General features: G+C 39.8%; 1 protein-coding gene across 6 annotated transcripts in view; it reads left to right on the top strand.

The window, feature by feature from the left end:
- The window catches only part of ERBIN (erbb2 interacting protein), a 114,235-nt gene that overhangs the window by 29,649 nt on the left and 60,650 nt on the right, over positions 1-23,936 (top strand). For all 6 annotated transcript variants that reach the window (XM_083883071.1, XM_083883073.1, XM_083883075.1 and 3 more), the window contains 2 exons: positions 9,412-9,468; positions 21,832-22,029. In XM_083883071.1, coding sequence (XP_083739197.1) covers positions 21,841-22,029 — 189 coding nt within the window. In that variant the 5' untranslated portion in view covers positions 9,412-9,468; positions 21,832-21,840. The remainder of the gene's footprint in view (positions 1-9,411; positions 9,469-21,831; positions 22,030-23,936) is intronic.

Here is a 23,936-nt window from a genome sequence, read left to right as displayed (position 1 = left end):
TTTTGTGCTTAACCTGTGTCATAACTGGCAGAGTATCTGCCTGATACAAGAGGTATATTGAAAAGTATATCTGACTGCCTAGGTTTTAAACGGAGAGATATATCCTATCTTTATTGGTCTTACTATTGGGGTGTAAAGCAATGGGTGGTTCATCTGAAGTGCTGGAAACCTAAACTCAAACCTTGTCCAAGAGGACTTGAACCTTAGGTTGTTTGTCTTTCAGGACAAGAATGCACAGTCTGTGACAATCTTGGGCTCATTCAGAGGGAGGACTTGTCCTAGGATTTATTTAAGTTTTACGTATTATTATAGAATTTGAGTATACAGGTTTTTATTCCCTGTGCTTTCTCTTTCTCTCATGATTGGACACATCTGCTTTAGTATCTAGATAACTTCTTTTTTCCTCATGTTAAGTAGTTAATATGTTATCTGTTAGTGAGTCAGCATCTGCTTATGGCAATATTTAGCCAAGTGCTGTTTGCACACAGAAGTGTGGGTGTTGGCTGCCACCAGCATTTTATACGTGCCCATGGTCTCTATAAGACTTGGTGCCATATTTCTGAAATACTGCACAAATAAAATTAGATATGTCCCTCCCTAAAGTATTTCAATATCTAATAAAAGATGTGGGTGTGATGAAGTGGGGGAGGAGAAGGGTTTGTCTGATGAATGGCAGTAGGCAAAAGGAAACAAGGATTATGATAATAGCATAATATAAGTTAACCACCTACTTAATTTTGATCAAGTCTGTCTTTTCTAGAAACAGTGGTGTACATTCTTTAGTGTGTATGTATGGCTGAGTGTTGTGTTTATAAATATTACTGCTGATTCAATTGGTATATTCTGTCTTACGTATTCTTATTCTCTTAGTCACTTGTTTTCCAAATTTTCCATGTTCCTCATCTTTCTCATTATCAGTCTCTCTTTTTCTGCAGTGAGAAAAGGCTGAATTCTGACCGCATTTGCTGTGACTAACAACAACAGGACTGAAAAAGCTTTGACTTTTTAGAGTGGTCACTGTCTGGGATCCATGTGCAGATGGGAAATTAGAGAATGAAGAGGGCAGGGGTGAGAAGGAACAGGGCCAGATAGGAGTAAAGGGTGAGGGCACCAGGTCTAAATAGTTTTCTCTTTGATTTGCATTCTCTCTTGTTATACTGAGTGCTTGTGTCACATTGTCTGTGGTGCTAATTGGCCTCCTGATGTCACACAGGTATGTTCAGCTCTCTCAAAAGTTAATGTCAGTTCTGTTAGTAGCAGTGGAAATCTTTGAAATGACTGAAGCTTGTATGAAGGTTGATGTAGCTGGGGAAAAAAAAAAAAAAGCTTTCTTCTTTTTTTTTTTAATTCCCATATTGAATCAAGTTGGATTCTTTACCACTAACACAGACCTCAGTGTGTAGCTTGGCACAGCTGCTCACTTTTAGTCACTGAGTTGGCACAACTGTCACTTTTAGAAAAATGGTTTGATAAAGAATTGTGACACTGCACAGGGTACAGACTGTTGCTATTCTGAAATGTGTTGGTTTGGCCCTCAGAATGATCTGTGAGGTCAAGATAAGCGGTCTAGAAAACCACCTCTGGTAGTTTTCTGTTGTGCATGTTGTTTTTTTCCTTCTTCTTTTTTTTTTTCTTTTAGGTTCAGGTACTGCTATATTGTGTACTTCAAAGACAAGAATCAAGTTGTTATGAAGTTTTCATTAAACTTGTTTATTTTGTGTTAAGACAGGTGTATATTAAATCAGTGCTTAAGGATGCCATGAATAGTAATGTTTTAAACTCTTCCTAAAATTTTAATTTTTAGCATTAAATTGGGAGTAGAAAGCCAGTGTTGTTTCTGTTTTCTGTGTTTTCATTTCTGTCTTGGTGTCTGGTTACTTGAGCTAATGTGGTGGCATTGAATAACAGAAACAGTAAACATTAGTAATGCCTTAAGCAGAATGATTACTAACAGCATACAGTAACAGTTTAATGCCCCTCACATTTACCTTTCTGCAAAGCAACCTTAGTTTGTAGATTTTAATAAACTGTAAGTCTGTGAAAACTAACTCTACTTTCCTGTAAAGCAGAATATGTTGATATAAACAGTCTTCGCTCTGCAAAGAAATTTGCCTGATACCTTTTTTTTTTTTAATGTGAGCTGGAACATTTTACATTATGCATTCATGTATGATTGAATCAGTATGTGATTATTCAGTTGCTTTGGTAAGACTTGGAAAACAACTACCTAAGATAGGAATTACATTGACTAGACAATTTTGCTAGAGTGGCACAGAAATGTTTACTGCTATGTTTAGCAAAAACCACTAAGTCTCAGCTTTCTCCCCTGGAAATGTTTCCAAATAATCCAGCTGATCTGCTTCTTTTTTTACAAACTGACATTGACCTTAACTCAAAAGTAGAGTTGGACTTTGTAGCATCTAATGTCGGTATGCTCTGATGTGGTAGGCTGAGTGTTGGGTTGGACCATGTGATCTGGAGAGGTGCCTAGGAACCTCCATCGTTCTGCAGTTCTTGGTGCTTGAGGAAAGAAAGTAAAACAGTGCTGTGTCTTACTGCTCCTCCCCATATTTAAACCCCATATTCACCTCCTGGAGAATACGGGGTTTAAAGGCAATTAAAAGTCACAATGTGATTCTTACCTGCAACCGCCTATGCCTTCTGAGGGTGTTGTAGATCTGTTTATGCTTGATAATGACTTGGCATTTTATTCTTTATATTGTAGAATAACTTTTCAGAGGATACATGCCAGGCTTGCACTTTGGGAAACAGCATCTTGATTCGTAAATGATTTCTTGCTGTTTGATGAGATCTGAAACTCCTCTAATCTGGTGCATGCGCATTATACCAGTTTTTCACTGGTGAGATCAAATGCAGACATACTGGTCATTTCTGCACTAACTGCACTGTTACAAAAGGGAGTTTTGAACAGCAGACAATTTTCCTAGGTCTAGGTATGTTTGCTTTGTTGCAAAACCACAGTTTACGTTCAGAACTCTTAGACAAGGTTTTTGTAGCCATATCCACAGAGGTGGAAATGCTGCCTTTAAAAAAATTGAGGTCACAGGTGCAGTCTTCATTTATGCCTGGGAGATGCTTTTCTGACCATCTTCTCCAAGGAAAAGTTGTCAACCACAAAATCCAGCAACTCTGACTAATTTGTATGTGCACAGGTTTGAATGTTTCCTTAACTGTCTTGTGCAAAAGTCCTCTTGTGATATGGTAGATAACAAATCCAAATTTGTTGCAGTCTAGCCAGTCCATTAAGTTTTAAGATAGTTAAAAAGACCTCTAACAGAGCTGTAGATAATCTGGCAGAACAGTAAAACTCTTAATATTAAAATATAAGTCATATAGCGACTTATCCAGTCCAGGGACTTATCTTAGTGCATTTTGCATTCCATATGTTGGTAAGGATACCCGTTGCCCTTGGCAGGACACTCTTGAACTGCATGTCCCCTGCAATACAGCAGCAGGTTATTTTGGGGCATTCTGGAAGCAAATGTGAACCTTTGTGTGCCTGCTTAGAATGTGCCATCAGCTGTCCTCTTCCTGCATTAAGGGATTCTGGTTGTCAGCAGCTGTGACAGCATTGGTACCAGGAGGTATAACAAATCCTCAAGTAGGTCACTCTCACGCTTCTTGAGGTTTTGTTGTTAACATCCTAGACTTGGCCATGCAAAATCAGTAGAAAGATAGTTCTGCTCCCTGACACTTGCTGGATTTCTGTCAGTGAGATGGTTCATTGTTTCTTTGCTTTACTCTAAGTATCTGTCTTTGGTTCACATACTGAAACCACAAGGAACAGTGGGACAGGATGACAACGTTTGGTTCCGGGAAAAGCAAGATGGATTTCTTTTTGAGAATGGTCTCTGGATCCTTCATGTCTCCCTGATCCTTCTCTCTTATCCCTCCTTGTTCCCCAGTCTGGGAATCTGAGGTGAACTAAGCTCTCTGTGGTCTACAGGCCTTTCTACTTTGTGCAAAATATGTTTAATTTCAAAAGGTATACTGTCTAGAGATAAATATTTTCTCAGCTGTGTTTATCTTTTGTTTCCTCAATCAAAATCATATGTTGTTTTGTTTGTTCAAGTTAGCTGACTGTAAGGCAGGCATTTCCCTCCAATGTGGCAGGTTGTGAATTAGAATCTTGCCAGTAAACACTGACAGTAAAACTAACTTATTATCTTTGTGTATGAAATGATTTTGCAGATCTTCAGGTACTCTCCTCATACTTAAAAAACCCTAAATCTGGTTATGGATATCCTTCAGCAGGCAAAGTCTTCTTGTACAGTGATACCAACAGTGCATACAGTTGCTCTTCCTCAGGCTGCTTTGTAACCCCTCATCTTCCTCATCCCCATTTCAAAGGGCACAAAAACATCTCCTTGCCCTAAAATTGTTCTTGGTTTGCTAGACAGATTTTAGTGGTGTAGTATGGGATTTCTTTTTGCTTAATGAGAGTCTCTGGTGTGGATAATTTTGATCAGTCTAAGGTTTTTTTAGCTCAATGTATTTTCCTGCTGAATATGAATGGATGTTGAAGGACAAGAACAGATAATCTGGATTTTACAATACTCTCCTGGAGTTATTTAAAGAAATATTTTGCTGGTTTGCAGTATTTAAAACGGAGGGTGGTTATTGAGGGGTGCAGGTTTTTCTTTCCTTAAACTGTTTGGAGAAAGTAAAAATTGCTTGGGCCTCATTCATTGTACTGAAATATAACCCTATATCTTGATTTCTTGTGTGAAAGTTTGCTACATGTTCTGGGTACACCAGTATTCTTTCAAAGTTGACCTCCAAAAGCAGCTGAAAGAATTCTGAGGATTTGAGGTGAACTGTAACCCCACTGTAGAAGGCAATAACATTTGTCAGACATGACTTCCCCTTACTGGAGACATGCTGAATATCACAAACCACCTTCTTGTTTTCTGTGAGCCTTAACAGAGTCTTCAGGAGGATCTGCTCAATGATCTTTATGGGCAGTGAGGTGAGACCTGACTGACTTGTAAATTCCATGGCTCTTTATTTTTCCTTTTTAAAAATGTGGTTATATGTCCTTTTTCCAGTCATTAGAACTTCACAACTTCTCAAGTATAATAGGTAGTGGCTTATCTACTTTGTCAGTTCCTTCAGGATCTGTGGATGTACCTCACCAGATCCATCCTATGGGCTTGTGAACCCTCACATTCACTTAGATGGTCTCAAAACCAGATCTTCTACAGCAGGTAATTAGTTCTTCATTCTTCTGGTTCCTGCCTTTGCTTTCTGCAGCTCTGATGAGGTGGTTGGAGAACTTGCTGGTGAAGACAGATAAAAAAGTAATTGACTGCTTTGGCCTTCTCCATGTCCCAGACAATCAGTTCTCCTATTTCCTTTGGAGAGGACCCACATTTTCAGACTCTTCCTTTTATCACCTATGTGCCTTCAGAAGAAATAGAAATCATCTTCCTTCTTGAAGTAAGGAACCTTAAAGATCATCAAGTTCACACCCTCCTTCTGTGGTCACTTCAAAGATAGGGCATCCACAACTTCTCTGGGCAATCTGTTCCAGTCCCTCATCACCCTCATGGTAAAGAATTTCTTGTACTGGACTCCTGGTGGGGTGTTACAAGAGCAGAGGAGAGGGGCAGAATCACCTCCCTTGGCTGCAGTTTTGATACAGACCAGGGTACAGTTGGCTTTCTGGGCTGTGAGCACATGCTGTTGCCCAGCTTTTTATCCAGGAGAACCCTTAAGCCCTTCTTGGCAGGGCTGCTCTCACTGAATTTGCCTCCCAGTCTGTGTTCGTGCCTTGGATTGCCCTGACCCAGGTGGGGCACCTTGCATTTGGCCTTGTTGAACTGTGAGGTTTTTGTAGACTTGCTTCTGAAGTTTGTCCAATTCCCTCTGTATGGCAAAGAAGCCATCTTATGGAAGCTTTTCTTGTTGCCCTTGATGCCCCTAGCCAAATTTAATTTTACCAGTGCCTTAGTTTTCCTAACGTGGTTGCCGACTGCTCAGACAATCTTTCACTATTTTTCTTAGGCTGTCTGTCCTTGTTTTCACCCTCTGTAGGCTAAAGCCAGTGGTAAGTTAGAACTGAAATACTAGACTGGAATGAGAAATACTTGCTCACTTAGTTTATGAGCAACTCCTGGAGTACAGTGTTTGGGATGGCTGTACTGGGTCAGACTGGCAGTCCATCTGGCAATCATTTTCTAGTAAAATTAAGGAGTAAGAACAGGATGGATACGTAAGATAGTTCCCCGTTCCTCTCTGCATAAAACTCAGTACTAGAGCTTTTTGGTTAGAGAAACATAATTGAGACTCAATCTGATGTGATTGATAAAATGTGCTAGAGTATGGTTAAATGAGATTTCATTAGGTATTTTTACCTTGAGGGTAAGTTGGCACTAGCCATCTAAAGCACCTGTTAATACTTCTGCAAAACAACTAGAGAACTGGTGATCTGAGCTAGCTGAGGTCTTTGTGATGATACACCCTTAGGGGGAAGGGAGCACCCAAGATTTGTAGATACTCTTTGGTAGAAAGGAATGAGAAGTCAGATGATCCACAAAAGCCTATGAAGTTTTATTAGTAAATTACACACTTGGCTTGGTAATTGGTATGTTAGTACCCTGGCCTCTTATATAAGCACATGGCACTGGATTTTGGATAAAGGGGCAGGGTGGAAGGGAAGAGAGAGAGATGAATTAAAGGCCAGGGGGAGAAAGAAATGGAAGGAGGAAGGAAAGAAAGAGATTACCAGTCCTGGCTGCAGTATCAAATCAGCTGATGGCATGTCTTGAGGCCCACTGCCTGGGTTTAGATCAGGGTATCTATTAATAGATAAGCTTTCCCTGCCCTGGAGATAAGTGTCATGCTTTCTATGTAAATTACTTACCACTGACAGTGGTAAGTAATTTTTCCCAGTCCTTGTGGAAATGGGTCAGAGAGTTTTGGGGCTTTGGTGGTCTTATTCTCCCCATACATTCCGTGCCTACTTCTCCACCTCATTTCTCTGTTTGTGCAGTACTGAGTTGTGCTTATCTCCAGGAGGTAAATCCAAGACCTTTGTCCCAGAAAAGTGCTGTCCTACCTCTGTATGGCCTCTTGTCCAGTCACATCTTGTTCTTTCTCACAGCGTTACTGCCAACAGTCCTTGGCTGTTGTTACCTACAGTCCTTGGCTGGTGCCACAGCCACCCTGCTCTTGGTGTTTGAGACAAACACATTAGCCCCTTGTCTTCTAGACTTCTGCAGTTCTGCTGCACGGTTCCTTTGAGCTCCTCCAAATGTCCCAGTTTATTTCCTTAGAGAGGTTTTTGTGCTTTCCGGCAAACCGTGGTGATAGGAGGTTTCTGCTGTTGGAAACTCATCATCATGCTTGCAGTTGTAGTTACAGCACATTCTTAGCTGTACAGGCTTAAGGTTAAGTGACTCAATGTCACAGTTTCAAGTGACATTACGGAAACGTAAGTTGCAGTAAGTTCATTGCTTTTGTTTCATTTTGTAACTGATGTCTCTTGTTCAGAGACTTGTGGAGCTGCTAAATCTCTCAAGGGGCATGACCTGAAATATCCAGGTAGTGTTGTATATTCTTCCTCTGATGCACACACTTGCTCTATTATTGCCTCTGGATGTTTGAGTCTGGATGAGTTCCTTCTGCTTGGGTTGGAAGTCTGCAAACAGTTAAAATGGTGATGACTCCCTACCACTGGATTTTATTCTTTTAGGCATTTCAACACAGGCAGCGAAACAGGTGTCAGGAAATGATGCAAGAGTAATCCCTTCTTGTTTATTGTTTTTGTGATGATTATGAGGCTAGCTATTTCTTTGATAATTTTTCTACTGTGAGTGCTTTGCCTGCAGAGTCTTGACCTTAGGTCTTTATCCTTCAGAGGCACAATCACCTGACTGTCTCTTTGTCAGGTCCAGCTCTGCACTGTTATGTTCTCTGGATGAATTCTGCTTCTCCTAACAAAACTATTGCAGACCTGCACTTCTTTGGTTTGGGAGTTTGTGTACAGTGCCTCTGAAACAGCTTTTGTAAAGATCACATATTTTTGCAGTAGGAGCAAAGTGCTGTGGGAAAGAAGAATCAGCCATGGCCATTTGACTCTTCTAAGAGCCCAAGTTTCAGAATCTGGTTTGGTCATTGATGTCTTTCTTGATCTTTTTAATTCTCTTGAGTGGTTCTGCTCTGTATTTTTGAGGCTGGCTAAACTATTAAGAACTTTTTTTTTTTAGTAGGGAACTTGAAAGGCTTGTGGCTTTACTTTTACCCTGTGCTAGTTGTGTGTCTTGGGCGCTCTTCTGTTGAAAATGAATGTATAGATGTGTGCAGTGTAGTGCACTGGAGTTCATTTGGTATGGATGCAGAAGCTGACACCAGTCACTCCCAAATGAGGAATAGGACATGTGATGTGCAAAAATTGACTGTAGTGCAGTCCTGCTGTGGCAGTCCTGACTTCTGTTGGGAGTTCATTGTCCTGTTTCTTACTGCAAAACAAGGAACTTGCTTTTCTCCTGAAACAAGCTGATTTTAAATCTCTTTCAGGATCCATTTATTTATTTCATGGTGGCCTAATTCTGTAGTTCCATTTATAGGCAAATCCTTTGAATGAAGCTACTACCTGTGATCCCCACAGTTTAAATTCTTTTTTAGATACTGAAAATTTGACAGATTATACTCTGCTTGACTTAGTTTCTTATCTACTCTGCATAACTTTGTGCTCAGTTAGATGATCTGTCTGACTACAGTGACATTTAATCCCTCTGAAGATACGTTTTACTTCTGCCTTTGTTGGAGGCAAAATTAATCCTTCCCATCAGTCCAGCCACTAATTTTGTGTGTGTTCAGTCAAAAACACTGGATGCTTTCATTTGTTTTTAATTGTTTTACTTCAGTGAAGTTAGCATCAACATCTGTTATGCCTTATAAAAAGTGTTGCAACTTTCAGAAAAATTCCTAAAGTTAACAATGCAGAACTGTACTCTTTTCATCTTTGATGTATTTTCTCTTAGAATTCTTCAGAACTGTGTGCAAGAGAAATCTGTGTGATACTTAATATTTTAATATTGTAACTATGAAGGGAGTAAAAATGAAACAACTTTGTAGACAGAGTGCTTTAAAATAAAAACAGGGTAAAAAGCAATGTTTTGTATGCAGAAGAATTACCTCTTTTAAAAGAATATACGCAATTTTGCCGTCTTGGAAGTCTTTCAAGTACTCTGAAGTATTCAAGCTGTTGTTCTCACATGTGCAGCTTTTCTTTTAACAAAACCAAAACCGTGAAACCCAAAAAAAAAAAAAAAAAAAAAAAAAAAAAAAAAAAAAAAAAGAGTCCAAGACAGTACAATAAAATATTAGTTCTTACCTAGAAGTGATAGAGTTGACAACTAACATTTTTCCCTTTATTTTAAACAGAATGTTGACTTTGAAAGCTCAGGGAAGAAGCAGCAGGGAGAAGAAAGTAATACAGTGGTAAGTACATTATTTTTCATTCCTCTGGACCAACTGCCTAATGTGTTAAAATAGAAATCCTCTTATTTATTCATATTCTGTTATAATTGCCTTCAGAGCAATTGAATTTTATTCTGCATCATATCTCATGTTACTTTGAAGGCAGTTTTTTTTAGCTGTGAATGTCTGTTGAAGACCCAAGTAAATTATACCTATTTACATGTATTTGTGTGCATATATAGAAAGGGCAATATATGGAAAAGGAAAATAATTCTGTTTTAAAGCTCAGTGTCCATTATTAAGTGTTTTGGCTTGAGAACTTTAGAATACTGAGTTTTGTATTTTTTTTTCAGTTGTTGGAAATGATAAGCATATATTTTTTTAAAACTTGGATAAAAGGTACTTGAAAAAATGCTAGAAATTTTTGTTGAGCCTCCTCCTGTCCTTTTTGGTTTGCTGCTCTAAAGCCTAGACAAACATCATATCATATACTGTCTCTCTTGCTGCTGTGTTAATGTATTTAGCTAGAGAACATATATAAAATTGTGAAAAGTGTTAACAAGACAAAGTTTGATTTGCTTTCAAAGCTCTATGGAAAAACAACACATGTTCAGAATCAGCTTTTTTCTTTATTAAATGATGCCAGTGCAGATGGCACTAACTTGCTTTTGCCTCATATTGTAAGGGTTTGTAGAGTATTTTTCATGGATAAAAAGAGTACCCAATAGAATATTTTGTCGTCAGGTCTATATGAATTCCTGTGGAGGAACTGTTACTGCCTAGTCCCCCTCATGCCCCAGAAAAAAAAAAACACCCAACAACATATGACAGCAGCTTCCATCTGCTCTGATTTTATTAATAGTGCTGCTCAGATTGTGGAAATGCTAATAAATATTGACTCCTCAATGACTTCAGTTTTGAGACTATAAAATACTGGTTCAAAGGATACAAAATCTGCTGCGAATTTTATCTGGCATTTCTATAAACAGCATATGCTTAAGTAGAGAGAAGCATGTGCACATGCTTGTGTTTTCAAACCTTTTGTGTAGCTTACAATGCTGAAGGCTTTGTGTGCTTTGGCATTCTCCACTGAGCTAATAATCTGTGCTGTTGCTGCACTGCCTCAGCTGTGCTTGCTGCACCGTGAGGTTTGTTGCTTCCTATGGGCAAATGACCAGCAATGCCTCTTGCCTTTGCTTCCACTGTGCTCGTTCATCTCTTTGGCCATGGTGGTGTAATTGGAGGAATTCAGGCAGTATCCCTTCCTTTCCGCTGGAATACACCTTGACTGTATGCGATACAAAATATTTTCTCATGCAGTAGTGATCCCACAAAAAAACTAAACCTGAAGCATAAGCTGTTTGTTATGGTTTTACCTCTGCCAGAAGCTTGCATCTTCTAGTCTGATTGCTCTGTGTATTTGATTTTCTTTGTTTTCTTTCCATGTATCTTTTTCACAATAGCAATGAAAGAAAATGAGGTTATTTGATGTAGAAATTAGTGAATTCAGAAAGCAAAGCAGTTCTGAAGTAGCTTGGTTCTAGTTAGCTCTACCAAATAGCTGTGATTATTTCCACTGCATATTTAAAAATAAGATGTGGCTAGTAGGGGGTGGAGTGCACTTCAATATCCTGTTGGGATAAATATTTTGTATTTCTGGCTATGTATTAACTTAAAAATGAGAAAAATTAAATCCGAAGTGTGTTAGTTCCATAATGTAAGGGAATTTTTTAGCCATCTGAAAACATCAGTGTTGAAATACTGAAATATCAATATCATGGCTTTTAAAGAAGCTTGGGTTGTTGCATTTTCCATGAAGATTTGTAGGACTTCTGCAGTTTCCTTCAGACTTCAGTTTGCCATTGTAAAAATCGCATTTATATGGTGCTTTTTTTTTTTCTTTTTTTTGTGGATCTAAGGAAGAGAAGTAGAGGAGATTCAAATGCAGTAATGTTAAAAATCAATTTATTCCTCCCTCTTAAGGTTTTCTTAGTAACACGACAAATGCACACCCAAAGAATATGCAATCAAGTGAAACATCAGAAATGAAGCTCAGATCTAATGCTAATCTCAGCAGTGTTGTTAATGGTATCCAATTAGAAACCATTCTTTAGAGGAAGTGTTACACTGGCACTTACTTGGATAGATTTACTGTCCAGATGGAAGTTATTTTCTAGGGCTGTCTCAGAAAAAGAGCAAAAGAAAATGTGTGAGAACATACTTGCAGCTACCTGGGCTGCAGTTGTGTTATGACAGTGTGCATGTGTTGCTGGTTATTGTTAAATAGTGTAATTAGGAAAAGTCAATATAAAAAGAGTAAAAAGTACAGTTGCTTGGTTATCTGAACATTTTAAGTTTTAATTATTTCCTCTAAACTTAATCTGTAATTTTTCTCCGTCCCTTTTTTTGTGAGGATATTTCTGTAAAAGATCTTGCCTTAAATTCACAGAATCACAGAAGAATTACAGTTACCAGGGGACCTTTGAAGATCATCTCCTGCAAGGCAGGGTCACCCAAGACAGGCTGCAAAGGAGCAGGTCTGTCAGAGTTTTGAATGTCTCCAAAGAGGGAGACTCCATGACCTCCTTGAGCAGCTTGTTCTAGTGCTCTTGTCACCCTCAATGTAAAGAAGTTCTTCCTCATCTTAAGCTGAAATTTCTTGTGTAGTGATTTGTGGCCATTGCTTCTTGTCCAGTGTCTGGGCAGCACTGAAAAGAGTGTGTCACCATCCTCTTGGCACCCACCCTTGAGATATTTATTTGCATTGATGAGATCCCCTCTCAGTCTCCTCTAGACCAAACAGGCCCAGCTGCCTCGGTCTCTCCTCCTAAGAGAGATGCTCCAGACCCCTCATAATCTTTGTGGCCCTTCACTGGACTCTCTCCAGGAGCTCCCTGTCTCTCTGAGGAGCCCAGAACTGGACACGGCACTCCAGGTGTGGCCTCACCAGGGCCCAGCAGAGCAGAAGGATCAGCTCCCCTGATCTGCTGGCCACGCTCTTCCCAGTGCAGCCCAGGATCCCACTGGGGCTCCTGGCCACAAGGGCACCCTGCTGGCTCATTGTCACCTTGAGACCCACCAGGACTCCCAGGTCCTTCTCTGCAGAGCTGCTCCTCAGTGGGGCAGCCCCAGCCTGGGCTGGTCCTGGGGCTTGTTCCTCCCCAGGGGCAGGGCCCTGCACTGGCCCTTGTTGAACCTCATGAGGGTTCTCTCTGCCCAACTCTCCAGTGCACCAAGGTCCAGCTGAAAGGCAGCAGAGCCTTCAGGTGTATCAGCCACTGCCCCAGTTTGTATCATCAGCAAACCTGCTGAGGTACCTTGGATCCCTTCATCCAGGCCAGTGATAAACAAGCTGAGTGAGACTGGCCCCAGTATTGATCCCTGGGGAACACCACTGACTCCAGGCCTCTAACTGGATTCTCCTGCCCTGATCCTGACCCTCTGAGCTCTGCCATTCAGCCAGTCCTTGGTCCACCCCACTGTCCATTCATCTAAACCACGTTTCCTGTGCTTACCTGTGAGGGAGATGGTGTCCCAAGCCTTGCTGCAGTGGAGGGAGATAACAACCACTGCTCTCTCCTCATCTACCTCTCCTGCCTGGCCATCACGGAGGGCTGTCAGATTGGTCAAGCATTCCCCTTGGGGAATCCCTGCTGACTGGTCCTGCTGACTTTCTTTTCTTCTACATGCATGGTGATTGCCTCCAGAATGTTCTGTCACATCACCTCTCCAGGGATGAAGGTGAAGCTGACTGGCTGGTACTTTCCAGGGTTGTCTGTGCTCTTTTTGAAGATGAGACTAACTTTGTCCTTTATTTAGTCATTGGGCACCTCTCCAGGGTTTTTCAAGGATGATGGAGATTGGCTTAGCAACATAGTCTACCAGCTCCCTCAGCACCTGTGTACATCCCATCAGGGCCCATTGATTTATGAATGTTAAGTGTATCTAGTTGAATCCTCAATGACCAGGGGAAAGTCTTCTTTCTCCAGCCTTCCTCTCCTTGCCCCAAGGTCTGGGATTCCTGAGGGCTCCGGAATCAGCCTCAGCAGTTAACACTGAAGGAAAGAAGGTGTTCAGTAACTCTGCCTCCTCTCTGTCTTCCTTCACCAGGACACCGATCTGATTCAGCAGTGACCCCACATTTTCCCTAGTATTCCTTTTGCTGATGAAGTACTTGTAGAATCCTGCTTGTTGTCCTTGAGACTCCTTTATAGACTCAACTGGAAGTGGGTTTTGGCCTTCCTTGTCACCTCCTTGCATTCTGTGACAATGTTCCTGTCATCCTCCCATGTGGCCAGTCCCTTTTTCCACATTCCATAAATTTTGTTCTTCTATTTGAGATTTGTTAGAAACTCTCTCCTCATCCATAAAGGGTTCCTGCTCCCTTTGCTTAATTTTTGGTTTGTAGGAATGCACTGGTCTTGAGCTTGGAGGAAATCATGCTTGGATATTGACCAGCCTTTTTGGGCCTCCTTCTTTTCTGCTAAGATTCCACTAAGAAGGTCTTTGAAGAGGCTGAAGTTAGATCTCTGGAAGTTCAGGGTTCTAGTCCTGATTGCTGTTTTGCCTCCTCTACACTGGATCATCTTGAGTTCCACCATCTCCTGGTTGCTACAACCAAGGCTGCCCACAACCTTCACATTCTCAGTGTCCTTTCTGGCTTGCTTGTACAAGGTACAACAACACACCTTTCCTTCTACCACACCTTGGCTCTTCTGCCTCTTATGTCAAAAAGTTACCATCAATGATCTGCAGGAATTTCTTGGACTGTGTCCTGGGGTCGTGTTGTCTCTCTCCAAAAAATACCGGGGTGATTGAATTACAGATCTGTACTCTCATATACCTCTGACTGAGAGATATCTTGGTCTGGGCTTATAAGGATATTGAGTATTACTGCATTTCAGTTAAAGGCTGCACTTGAAATAGAGTATTTTAATACATAGGTTATTTCCCCAGAGATTTTTTTTCTTCTCAGAGTAAAAATACTTCTGTTTCATTTTGAGAGTCATTCTAGTTTTGTCATTGTTAAACTTTTACTATGGTAAGGCCAAGTACTGCTGACTGCTTTATTGCAGAAAATAAATAGAAATAATTATTCTAAAGAGTTATTTTGATATGCTTAGGGTGGGTTTTACTTGTCAGAATTAACTCTTGAGGTTTGTTTTAGTGTAGGCAGTTTAGATAAACTTTTCAGTTAAAAATATCTGTTACAACCCATACCTAGTTAGAGAGTATTTAGTTCTAGTAAAACAGGAAAATGTTGTTTTTGAACAAAGATAATGTTACTGATACAGGTAACACCATTGCAACTGCAACAAGTAAAGAGATTTTATAGTATGGTTTGATGAGAAGCTTCACATTCTAATTGTGTAAAGGATTTCTGATTGTTTTAAATCAAAGCAAAATAGAAATGGTAAATTGAAATTTAGTTAGAATTTATTTATAGAATGCAAGAAAGAGATATTTTAAGCAAATGTCTCCAGAATTCATACCTGATGTTGCATTTCTGAATTATCTGAACTAATTGAAATTATCTTGCTGCCCTGGTGCTTGGAAATGGGTGGATGGTTTGGGGTGGGTTTTTTTTGGTTGTGTTAATATACAAAGGCACTGAGAACTTACAAAGTAGTTAACGCCAATAAAAACTTTAACTTGATATTTTGGTAAATTAGGAGTAGAGAATGACTGGCTTTGGTTACATTCTGGTATGCTGGATCAGTAAAAACCCCTAATTTCTGTGCTCTCTTTCCCCCTTAGTTTTCTTGAAAAAAATTAGCAAGCCTCCTTAATGTTTTTTCATGTAACAATTGGCTATTCACTGTATTTACTAACATGTTCTTCCTCCTGTTGTTACCATTCACTATTGTTGTTTCAAGAGTAATGCCTTTTATTTCTTTTTCTCTGAATGCTGTCTGTGAGCAAGCACAGGGGGGTTTTTTTGGTGTTCCTTGCCTGCATGAGGACACACAGCCATGGAGGCAGTTGAGCCTTGTTTTTTGCCAGAACCAGGGAGCCTCAGACTATAGCATAATACTAAAATGGTGTCCATTTTATTTCCCACCACCTGTTCTTTCTCCAGTACTTTGGTTCGTTGTTTGTACTGATCTGTTTGCCAGTCTCATTCTGTGAAATGTATGACATAACCAGTCCAGCTTGGGGACTTTTTTTTTTTTTTTTTTCTACAAGAGACACAAAAATAGTTTGGATGAGAAGGGAGGAAGAAGTGAAAATACCTTGACAGTGTCACCAGATGAGGCTTCACCACCTCAACCAGAGACTACCAGTGTTACTTAAAAAGGGAAAGTTTCTTTCACACTGCAGGCTGTCTTTGCGTGTTTCAGGTCCCTGTCAGTGGCCATCAGGTTTGAGCCATCCTTTCCATTCCCAAAGATGACAAAATAAAGTACTGAAGAGAAACAATTTCCAAGCTAGGGTAGGCAAAGTGGTAGCTGGAGTTTGTTATTTTAGGAGTTCACCTTTCCTGTCCAAGAGGACTGGATTGATCTTAGGGGAAGTCTGTGCCAAGGCTCAGCGCCCCCCCCCACATGCTTTCCCCACCTCTCCCACAGATGATTTCCTGATGAGTAAGAGGTGCCAAGTACTTCGAGTTTAAAGAGTGAATAATTCTGTGCTCCTTTTACTGTAAAAACCTAGGATGTTTTGTGTTCTTTCTAGAAGTACTATGTTGTTTATAGTTTTCCCAAATTAATGAGAATTAGTGCTGCTTTTAACTGGAAGACGTTATGTAAACTGTGCTGTTACTTTTCACAGTATAGCATCTCCCATCGAGAAACCACAAAGCCTGTGCTTTGGTGTCTCCTGTGGTGCTTGTTGCTGCTTTAGGCAGAGAAAAACCCCTATGGGTTTTTCATAATTCTTTGTTTCTATGTGAATATGTTCTGTCAATTGGCCAGTTAAGCCTTTCTGTATTTGTCAGGCAGCATGTTAGGTTACATACTCCCCAACACAGTCTTTTCCTTTTCTGTGTTTACATGTGCTCAGCTCCATAATTCTGCACTGGTTGGTAGACAGTGGGGTGAATTAAAAAGTGCTTGTATTTTGTGTGCCTAGTTTGACTTGCCTTTCTATGTAGACATCTGGTAGCTGGTTTCATTTTCAACTGCTGCTGATGTAACATCCTTTTAGGAGGCCTGGTCGGGGGAAGCAGTGCTTTCTTGACCATGAGCAATCCCATCCCATTAGCGTCAGACAGAAAATCTAAGGGACTAATGATACAGTGAAACTATTGCTGCTTTCAGAACAAATTAACATAGACTGAGGACCAAATTACTGTGATCCTGAGCTCTACTTGAGATTAAACTGAAAATGTTCTGTGGGTTTTTGGCAGGTCTATAGATGCTGTTGGACTGCCAGGTCCCTGGATGATGGGAGTATGCAGGGAATCATCAGAGCTCAAGGGAGAGTGAGGGTTCACTGAATGATGCTAGTCTCTTCTGGATTAAAATTTAGTGTATATCCAAGGTTGCTGTTGATCTTGTTTTCTCTCATTGGTTTTCAAACCAATGCTTTCTTCTCCGCTTCATTTTACAATATTTACATGATAGAATTCTATTCAGTTTTACTGTTTATAGTTTGTGTTGGGTGTAGGTGGCAAAGATTTAATAGTTGGGGTATGATGTCCCACCTGTAAGGGGAAGGGAGAACCCAAGATTTGTAGATGCTTTTCAAAAGGAATAACTAAAATTAGAGGGTACACAACAGCTTATGAAGTTTTGTTAGTTAATTAAACTGGCATGGAAGTTGGTATATTAGTCCTACACCTCCTAATGTAAGCAGGCAGCATGGATTTTGGATAAAGGGGTGGGATGAAAAGGAGGCAGAGAGGTGAATTGATGTAGAGAGAGAGCCAGTCCTGGCTCCTGTATTGATCCAGCCAATAGGATTTCCAGGGCCTGGGGGCACCCATGCACCTGGGCTTGGTTTTGGGTGCCTTTTTAATAGGTAAGCTTTTCCTGACCTGGAGAAAAGTTTTGGATTTTCTATGTAAATTAGCGATCATGCACAGTCTGTTCTTCCAGGTCTTTGTGGAAATGAGTCAGAGGGCTTTGGGCCTTTGGTGGTCTTGTTCTCCCAATACATTCCGTGCCTACTTCTCCACCTCATTTCTCTGTTTGTGCAGTACTGAGTTGTGCTTATCTCCAGGAGGTAAATCCAAGACCTTTGTCCCAGAAAAGTGCTGTCCTACCTCTGTATGGCCTCTTGTCCAGTCACATCTTGTTCTTTCTCACAGCGTTACTGCCAACAGTCCTTGGCTGTTGTTACCTACAGTCCTTGGCTGGTGCCACAGCCACCCTGCTCTTGGTGTTTGCGACAAACACTTTAGCCTTTATCTTCTGGGATCCTGCAGGGGCTCTGCAGGTGTGACTTCACCACGTGCAGAAGCTGCCTGCTGCTGCCCCCATGCTGGATGGAGCTAATTCCAGCTGTTTCCAGGACAGACCCACTACTGGCCAAAGCAGAGTCAGTCAACAGTCTTGGTGGCACCTCTGTGATAACATATTTAAGGAAGTATTAAAAACAACTGCACAACAGCCAGGTGAGAGAGGTGAGAATATGTGAGATAACCCTGCAGACACTGGGGCCAGTGAAGGAGGGGGAGAAGGTGCTCCAGGCACAGAACAGAGATTCCCCTGCAGGCCATTGTCCAAGGTGGAGCAGATAGACACCTGCAGACTCTGCAAAGTGATGTTTTTCCCCTTCCTATTCCTTCAACAAGTGAAAAAAAGGCAAAACCCAAGAAGTATAAAAAGTTCATAATTTTCCTGTTGGCTCTGGGCAATGAACCTCACATAAACTTAAGGGTTAAGGGAACACAGGAGCTTTTTATTTGTGTTTCGGGTTTTCTCTTTTTTTTCCTTCAAGGTCTGTGTTATATCTGCCTCGTAAAGAGTTGGAGTTGTTAAGTGGTGGAGAAAAATAAGCCATCACAATGTTGTGGGTCTGCAAGACGATTTAACATTGTTTGATTTGGTGCTTCAGGTCATCTGATGTTTTGGTATATTAGGAAATCAAGATTTTTCTGCCTGCTAGACTTGATTGTTTTATGGGCAGGAAAAGAATCACTATCCCTTGTGTCCTTTATTACATTCTGTTTATTTACTCAAACTAAACGTTGGGAAGTTCCTATTTGAGCAAAACAAGAATAGTACATGTATGTGAAATCCCATTTTTCTGTCTTTGATAGTTCTAACAGTAGATTCTCTTCTGTATTTTCTGATTCCTTTCATCCATTACAGTTTTTCAGCTTGGGCAGCCAATCAGAAGATGGGTAGACAGAGACAGATAAGAAGTGTGTATGTCTGGCTGTTGGTTTATAAAATATATATTGTAGAGGAGTAGTGGTGGGGTATGCTTCCTGCCACTATCCTGACACACCCATTTCCTAGTATTGGTAGCCATCTCTATTGTAGAATATGAGTCTTAAACAGTTCTTCCTGTATGTGTAGAAGTAAAATCTGAACAAACATAAAATCATTTTGAATTAAATCACATTGCAATTTCCTGCCTTCACTTAAATAAAGCTTTTTTGGTTCATTCAGGATTTTAAAGAGTTGCAATTAGATATATGCCCAGGTTGGTCAAACCAGTGCTTTGGGGGATAGTTGTTTATTTGATACTTAAATATGAGTCTTGACTATTTGGGCTTAAGATGTGATCTGCGAGTTTACGTGCTAAAGGAGCATGGTAACTGAAGGAGATATGACCCAGTGCTGTGACACTGCAAAGGCATTTGTTTACAAATCTGTTTACAGTGTTGTGGGTGCATGTGATCTTTTACCAGGTCTTTTTTCCCCCAGGCATTCCAAAAGCTCAGGATCTCTCTTAGAAAATAAAGGAATAAGTTAGGAAAACTAAATACATGTGGGTTTTGCATTGTTCAGCTTTATGAGTTTTGATGCTTCAGAAACTGTGGAGACATGGACAAGTAGGATTCCATGTGAAAAGAGCAGCCACTGAAAAAGAGGGGGCAAACAGTGTAATAAATCTGTTTTCTGAGGAATCTGAATGACAAATAGTATTTTTTGTTGTTGTTGTTATTCATATGAAGCACGTAGTAAACTTCTTAATATTCTGTTTTCAAAGTATAGTTCTCAGAAGTCGAAATGGCTGGACAAAGTGAACTTTTTGATGCCTGTAGCTGGTGGGATATAGGTGTGCCTTTCCCTGCCAGACTTCTGGTAATCAACTCACATGTAAAATCTCTGCTTCCAATGCTTTTTTCCATGGCATATATTCTTCTGTTTATACACCTATTTAAAGAGACTGCTGTTGATATTTCTCTCAAAAGTATTGTGTTTTTCCACACCTTTGCCATTCTCTGAACTACTAGGAAAATGAGACTGAATTTCTTCTTTGTCAAAGGCTTTTTGTTTTTAGATGTTGGCCAGGGAATTCCAACTTGTGTTTTCATGTGCAGCATCAGAGGCTTGGAGAAGGCGTGGGTAACTTTTACCCAGTGAGCACATCAGCTTCCATAGCATCTTTGGCATCTGTCTGTGGGTGGTTGGAGGATGTCATTCTTGAGCCTGTTCCTGTGAAAGAGGCAGAAGGAGATTATGCTGTCTGTTCTGCTGACTTTCCCATTTTGTGGAAATCCCCAGTGTGAAACTTGCAGTCTCCAAACTCTTCGTATTGCAACACAGTTAAAGATTTTTAAATTTTTTTTTTAAATTTAAATATTTGTTTAAATAATATGGCTGCATTTTTATGGGGAAAAAAATGGGGTTCTGATAATCAGTGTAACAAAATTCTAGCAACATGGAAGCATTGTTTAAAAACGAGGTTTTGACATCTCACTATCTAATGAAGACTTTTCTTCAATTTTTTTGATGGATGGATGTACAATCTGGCTGTTCACAGTGTCATAAATCCTACTTCTGATTAATGAAAACACTGAAGTATAGCAGCCCCTTGATCTGTTGTCGTATGAATTTTACGTACTGTGAAGTATTTGGGAAGCTAAGCTGCACATAGAGGAAAATCCAAGTGCATTACTTGGTTTTGTGTCTTAATGAGAAAAGGGGTCTTGCTTGTGACTTTACATAATGCCGTGGGCATGATATTTTATGTTCTCCCAGTATTATTAACATACTGTCTGAAAGTTGAAGTGCAGTCTGCTAAATGTGTCTGAAAGACTTTTTTGGCACTTGGAAGAGAAAGTTTCCTGTCACTAGGCCAGAAGTTGAAATATAATTTCAGCAGTTAAAAAAAAAAAAAAAAAAAAAAAAAAAAAAAAAAAAAAAAAGAGAGAGATAAAAAAAGGCATATTTTCATTTGGAGTGTTGGCAGTTTGAGAAAATAAATAGTGCTGTTTTGGAGAAGTATGTATTTTTAGGCCAATTTCCTGAGGAAATGAAGCTGACATGATCGTGTTGTTGGTCTGCATATGTTGGTCCTTCTTGAAAAATTGAGTCTGTCATCTAATTTCACACGAACTTGAAACCTGAGGTGACATTCTGAAGATTTTGTGAAAATCCATTGCTAATTAGGGAAAGAGACCTAAACTTGTGCTGTTGCTGAGGAGAAAAGAGGCAGGAGCATGGCTGGTGTGTGCTGTCAGTAATTAGCTAGTCAGCACCATTCAGGTTTGCTTTCTCAGGCTGAATAGGAATAATGTGGACATCATGGGGAGTAGAGGGAACTCTTGTAACAATAAGTTCAGAAGAAGAAAGGTACATTCCCATAGCAAGGTGAACATTCCTTGTTCCAGTGTGCACAGCAAGATCTGTTGAAAATTTCCGAAGGGAATGAAGTTGCAACAAAAGGTCATGTTGTTATCTCTGCACTTGGGAAACTTTCAGTTTAAACTGCAGATAGAACAGTTGGTAGAAACTGGTTCTTTTTATTGTATTCTATCATTAAATGAGAGATTTAAAATTAACATAGGTGAATTTACATGTACAAAAACCCCTGATTTGATTTCCTATAGCTACATTTTATTTCTCTGTAGAGGGTGGATTTTACTGTGCTAAACAAAAATATCCCACTGACCTTTGTAGAGGTGGGATAAACTGTGTTGTAAAGATACAATTGACAGTTCAGAAATGCCTGTTTCTAAGTTCTCTGATTCTCTGCAGTGTAGGACTATGTTAGTTGGTGACAAGTCATAGGCTAAACTTTGACTTCATCTTCTGTTATCTGTAGGTGTGTTAATCCCATTTAATGTTGTCAGAGTTCTGTTGAATTTAAAAGATAATAAGTACATGCTCCTCACTGTGTCTCATGTGTGTACAAATATATATACAAGTACATATATATGCTACTTCTTTTCAGTATTTAGCAGCTGGTGGAAGTTTGAGAAACTGCATGTGAGTATTTCTGAGGTTGTCTTGGTTTTTAAATTGACTGATTTCCCTTTCACAGTGCCTGAAAATGACAACAAAGCGGAATTTGTTTTTGCGGCTGGTGCCATGCCGCTGTCTGCGTGGAGAGGAGGAAACTGTGACTACACTTGATTATTCTCACTGCAGCCTGGAACAGGTGCCTAAGGAGATTTTTACTTTTGAAAAGACCTTGGAAGAACTGTATTTAGATGCTAATCAGATTGAAGAGCTTCCAAAGGTATGTTGGATGATTTTCCTTTTAGGTATACTTACTAATTCTTTAGTTCACCAGCTTGTAGAAGCTAATAGTGTCTAGATTCATCTTTTGGGCCATAGTTGGCCATGAAGCAGCCTTGGTAGATTGAAAGCTTGTGCATTCCAGCTGGAGTATTTTGTTGCATGAATTGGAATGAAATTGCTCAAGCAACAGATGGGGATCAAGAGAGTTACAAAGCAGAAAAGACTGGCTAATAAATATATTTCTGTGCACTGAGAAGTGGGTGGGCTACCACTTGCCTTGGTCTAGTCTATGGTGTAATTATCCATGTGATTAGAAATTGCTTGAGCATTTATCTTTTGTTCCTTTTTTGGGTTTTGGGGTTTTTTTTCTTAACTGCAGGGACATTTAATAGCCTCCACTTCCTTCAATTTAATGTGTTTTTGTATTAGAATAAGTCATACTTAAAAGCATATTTCTGAGAAACTAAAGATTTTTTTTCCAGCTTTTAAGTAATTTTGATCATTATTTTTTCCTAACCTTTCAATTTTCAAAAGAAAACACCCCCACATATAAATTCAAATATGGCAAAGAACACAAGCAGAGAGATTAGGGGTAGTGAAGCTATAGCCAAAGTGATTTTTATTCATTTGACCAAAATTTTGATAATTAAACTTCCATAGAAAAACTTTAGGGGAAGGCCTGTAATATTTGAAGTGATCCTAGCCAATATGGAGCCAGAGTTTCAAGCTGTGTATTGCTTTTCTATTTTATTTAGCTTTCCAAGTCTGAAAAAGGTTTTTAATTAAGCCATTTCAATTATGAAGGGTGTGATAATAGGCCCTCTAGTTTTCTGAAACCCTGTTAAGTCATTCCCATTCTCCTTTGCCCTCTCCTTACCTTTCCCCTTTGCCCCAGTAGTATTTTGTGATCTGGACTTTCTATGCCACAACACAACTGTTTTGGGGCTGCTTGTCAGCCTTACCAGTGAAATGACCCATCAGTGTGACTGTTGTATTTTTTTAATTGCTCTGAATCTTTTCAGAATTCCAGCTTATTTCAAAACGCAGTCCTTACAGTATAGCTCCTTCAGCTGACTTGTTGAGGGCACAGTGTGAGCAAACTGGGGAGGAGAGAAAGATTGTGGTAGAGAAGGAATTGAATTTACATGAAATGTTGGTGCATAGTCTCAGCTTCAAAACTGACTGGGCATTTAAAGTTATTTCATCCTCCTTCATAATATATGCCAAATCACATCTGAAAAAGTACCCTGTTGACTCCAGGTGCCACAATGTGCATTTGAGCTGAAAAGCTCAAACTGTAACATTTTCACTTTTCTGTCTCTACTTTGGAGAAATCAGAATTCTGTAGTAAAATAGTCTTTAATTATGTGGCTTCCTGCACTTACTACTAGTAATTATGAATATGTAAACACTGAAAAAGAACAACAAAAGGAACAACTGCAAAGTCAACATCATCCTCCCTTCCTCCTCCATTTTCCTTTAGGGATCTTGCAATTCCTAGTGCTGCATGTGCCTTGACCTGCATTTTCAGAGAAAGTTCTGATGATTCCAGAGTTTAGATTATTGCTTTCCAGGGAAAGAGTTTAAGTATATATTCTTGAAATTAGAGAATGGCTCCAAAACACCTGAGCTCATCAAAGTATCCTGAGTGACTTCTAACTCTTTAAAGCAATAATGATAAACGAGTTCTAACAGACATATATCTGAGGAATTGGAAGCAGCAGTAGACAAATTAAAGCTCATTCCTTTAACTGTCCATCTTGCTAATTCATGTCTGCTTTTGTTCTGGGGTGATATGTGCAAATTTTACAGGAATGGGGCTTGTTCAGTCTCTGGTTCAAATGATGGCCTTATAGTTGAGACACAAAAAATTTAGGTCAAACTGAGCCCATTGGTATGATAGTG

This window comes from Zosterops lateralis (genome assembly GCF_965231275.1).
Source record: "Zosterops lateralis genome assembly, chromosome: Z".
Lineage (NCBI taxonomy): Eukaryota > Metazoa > Chordata > Aves > Passeriformes > Zosteropidae > Zosterops > Zosterops lateralis.
The sequence above is the reverse complement of the archived record's forward strand: the minus strand, read 5'-3'. Positions and strand labels throughout refer to the sequence as shown.